This window comes from Hibiscus syriacus, unplaced genomic scaffold, assembly GCF_006381635.1.
Source record: "Hibiscus syriacus cultivar Baekdansim isolate YM2019G1 unplaced genomic scaffold, ASM638163v2 tig00110156_pilon, whole genome shotgun sequence".
Classification (NCBI taxonomy): Eukaryota; Viridiplantae; Streptophyta; class Magnoliopsida; order Malvales; family Malvaceae; genus Hibiscus; species Hibiscus syriacus.
Genome location: NW_024062606.1, coordinates 2,282,599 through 2,286,434, shown reverse-complemented (window position 1 = coordinate 2,286,434; position 3,836 = coordinate 2,282,599). Strand labels below are relative to the sequence as shown.

The window sequence follows — 3,836 nt, the reverse complement described above, 5'->3', positions numbered from 1 at the left end:
CTTAAATCCCACTTGCGACCACAGTATGGCGTATCTCTCTTCCTCTTTTTCTATTTCCCGTTATGAATCCTCCTCCTCCTCCTCCTTCCTCTTATATTTTATATATATATATATACACACACACATATAACTTATGTATAAACATGGATACACCAAAAAACCCTATTTATTAACAAGCCTAGCCCACTGCTTCCTTCCATGCATTTTTGTCTGCTATAATCACACTACCAAACCATATCTCTCTTTGATCTTCTTCTCATCCTTATAACCATAAGTATAACCCCAGTTTTCCTCCTCCTCTGACAAAACCCAAACCCCATCTCTTTCTTAAACTTCGATTTTGTTGGTTTAATTACAACAATGTCGAGCAGAAGATCACGTTCCAGGCAATCGAGTGAATCCAGGATCACAGATGATCAGATCATAGACCTCGTTTCCAAGTTGCAGCAGCTTATCCCTGAGCTTCGTGGAAGACGCCCCGACAGGGTGCCTAATCATTGTTTCTTCTTCTTCTTCATCATCACGTTTATCTTTTTCCAGATGTGTATTTGTCTTAATAGCAAGGTTTAAGGTTCAAGGTTTTGTGTTTCAGGTATCAGCTTCGAAGGTGTTACAGGAGACCTGCAACTACATAAGGAACTTACACAGACAAGTGGACGGCTTAAGCGACCGCTTATGTCAGCTATTAGCATCGACGGAGACCGACAGCGACCAAGCAGCCATTATCAGGAGTCTACTTATGGAATAAGCAGTCTTCTTTTCATATATCTAATCTAGGGTTTGTTTATGCAGACAAGGGTTCAACAGTTTAACCATGTTATATAGCCCTAGTCATTTAGACACTTGTATACTTATCGAGTTTGTCCTCATATATTTATAACATAAAAATAAATTATGAGTTTGTTTACATATATTATTTCTGCATAATGTCATAATCACTTATAATCCCTAAAACGAAGGTCATGTATGCATTAAATATGTTTAAACCTACGACTTGTCTTGGTTTGTTCATGGTGTCCTACATGAATCTAAGATGGATATGGCAAAGTTTTTAAATGTATAGAGAAAACCTAGAGGGCTATTGTAACACCCATAACCCGTACCCGACCAGAAGTCAGAGATGTCACATTAACTTTTTAAAATAATTTTCTTACAAAATAACAAAACATTCTAACTCATATTAAGAAAATATGATAATATATTACTGAATTATGTTCGTTATAACCAATTTAAGAAAATATACATTTTATGAACAGTAAAATACGTATGAACAGTACCATAAACAGTAATGAACAGTCACCTGCTACATTACCGTGAACAATAACCTGCTACATTACCGTGAACAGTAACCTGCTACAGTACCAAAATGTTAAATTTTCCAGATTACAAATAGGGAACCAATTCCCTGCTACATGGTATCGATTCCCCTGCTACAGTACTGCTATAGTACTTCCGTAAAACATACATAAAATTCGTAAAAATTTAACCATTCATTACTATACATTCACCATTTTTATATATACATTTAAAACGTTACAAAAGTCGATCAGAGCATACATACTAAACGACTCTATTTACATGCCAACACATATATCACATAAACAAACATACTTTTAAGGCTCTTTTGATCTGATCTTCAAATGACGATATGTTGCCTTGTTGCTCTTAAGATCGATCTTATCACTTTTCTGTACCTACGTATAAATCACTTACACGCTAAGTCATAGACTTAGTGAGACATATAAATATAATAATGATGCATTCCTTATGAATATGAACATGCAATCTATCCATTCAATCATGTAACATATAATTCAATATAAATGATAATAGCATGGTAACATATAACAATAATAATGTAATTACCTTTCATAATATTTTATAAGCCCATGTCCATTACTGAGAACTCAAGGTATTCAAGTACATTGAGGTTGTGCACTATTGCTGTCACCACAGCTCGTATAAGTCCCACTGAGTGGCATATGAAATTTGTCCCGAAGGACCTATGAATATGTCCCGAAGGACCTATGAAACCCTCGACTCTTGGCATGCCAACTATACCTATAGCTCTCATATCGTATATTATGTGCATTATTCTTATGTTTCTTATGTTCATGTGCTCATGTCATTTCTCTTGTGATCACATAGCTCATATAACTTATCATATCTGTTGAGTTAATCGAATGACGAAATTGGCCAAGAGGGGGGTGAATTGGCAATAAAAATTTTGTGGAAGCTTTTGCAGAAAATTGAAAGCAATTGCACAGCGATTTACAGTGGTTCGACTTTCTCAAACAAAGTCTACGTCCACTACCTTAGCTATCCACACTAAGGATTTTCCAACAAATTCACTAATTTGTTCTTTCTTTTGAGGCCAAAGAGATAACCTTACAATTCCCTCAAGAGTATACCCCAACTCTTGAGAACACTCTTTTCTCAAAGAGAAGATTACAAATTTGCAAACTTACAAGAAAACCTCACAAGGTAAGATGTTTGCACAATTCTAGAACAAAGAAAAGAACACTCAAAGATGAATACAATTGAGCACAGAAAGTGTTCTTGAAAGCAAAATGAATATTGAATGAAAATGGGCTTGAAATGCTCAAACTTGAGGTTTGATGCTTTCTCTTTGATTCTCTCTTGATTCTAGTTGCTTGATGTTTCTTGTTGTTGATCAATGGCTTCTAAGCTTGCTTAAATACACCTTGGATCACTTCTGAACGTTGGGGATAATTAGAGAAGATATTATAGCCGTTTTAGTGTGAAAACATTTAATAAAACAGCTTGGACAGTGGAGGGAATCGGTTCCCTCTCATAGGGAATCGGTTCCCTAAGTGTAAAATTCAAATATTTCGACCGTTGAACAAGGGGGGAATCGGTACCCCCTTGGGGGGGAATCGGTTCCCTCCGAGCATTCTGGAAATCTCGGAGCCAAACCATTCAGGGGGGAATCGGTTCCTCCTATGGGGGGGAATCGGTTCCCTCTGAGTAATCTGGAATTTTTGGCTTTGAATTGGTTCGAAATACTTTATAAAATATTTTGAAATTGTTTTATGATTAAAACTTAATTTTACACTTAAGTAAGGATCAAAAATGATTTTTGAAATATTTGGAGTAATGTTTTGATATTCGAATAGTTATATCGAATATACTTAGAAAATCATTTGGAAAATCTTAAAATCCATTTAACTTAATTTGTTATATCGAAATATTAAAATGTTTCAACAATCTTTCCCCTTTTTGATATAACAAAACATTTTAGTAATTTTAAGATTTTTGAAATCAAGTTTTGAAATTAGAAAAAAATGAAATTAGAAATTACTTAGAAATTACTCCCCCTTACTTTAACACTTATTCTTCTCCCCCTTTTTGTTAAATCAAAAAGACATTGTAAAACAAGGTTTTGTAAATCATTTAGCCAATTGATTTATTAATTATAAGCTTAAGCTGCTAAGATCATAATCAAAAGAGAGGTTAGCCATTAGTTTCATAAATCAATATTCATAAATAATGTGATATGGCAAAATTGGTCATATTGCTAATGATAATGTAAATGATGCAAAAATGAATAAAACACACCAAACATATAAGTTCACACCATTCATATATCCAAAATCCAACAATCCACAAAATCAAACAAATCAAAATGTTGAAACAATATTCATTTTGTTCAAAGGCTTAAAGCTAAACATAAAATCAAGCATCCGGATCGGTAGGAGGAAAACGGGCTCGCATAGCGGCCATCTCGTGTGTGAGTTCATTGATACGAGCGTTGGTTGATTCATTGTTTGCACGCATCTCCCGAAGAATCTCTAATTGTTGAGCTCCCATTGTGG

General features: G+C 34.6%; 1 protein-coding gene across 1 annotated transcript; it reads left to right on the top strand.

The window, feature by feature from the left end:
* The first annotated feature begins 360 nt into the window (after positions 1-360).
* LOC120216023 (transcription factor PRE6-like) lies at positions 361-748 on the top strand. The gene is made up of 2 exons (XM_039213540.1): positions 361-486; positions 593-748. Exons 1-2 carry the CDS (start codon positions 361-363, stop codon positions 746-748), a joined length of 282 nt encoding a protein of 93 aa, XP_039069471.1.
* The last annotated feature ends 3,088 nt before the right edge of the window (positions 749-3,836 follow it).

What these genes read in the sequence shown, in the direction of transcription:
- LOC120216023 (XM_039213540.1), top strand. Translation starts at nt 361, where the DNA reads ATGTCGAGCAGAAGATCACGTTCCAGGCAATCGAGTGAATCCAGGATC. An exon ending in GTGGAAGACGCCCCGACAGG is followed by an intron (nt 487 to 592) that starts GTGCCTAATCAT and finishes TTTGTGTTTCAG; the next exon opens with GTATCAGCTTCGAAGGTGTT.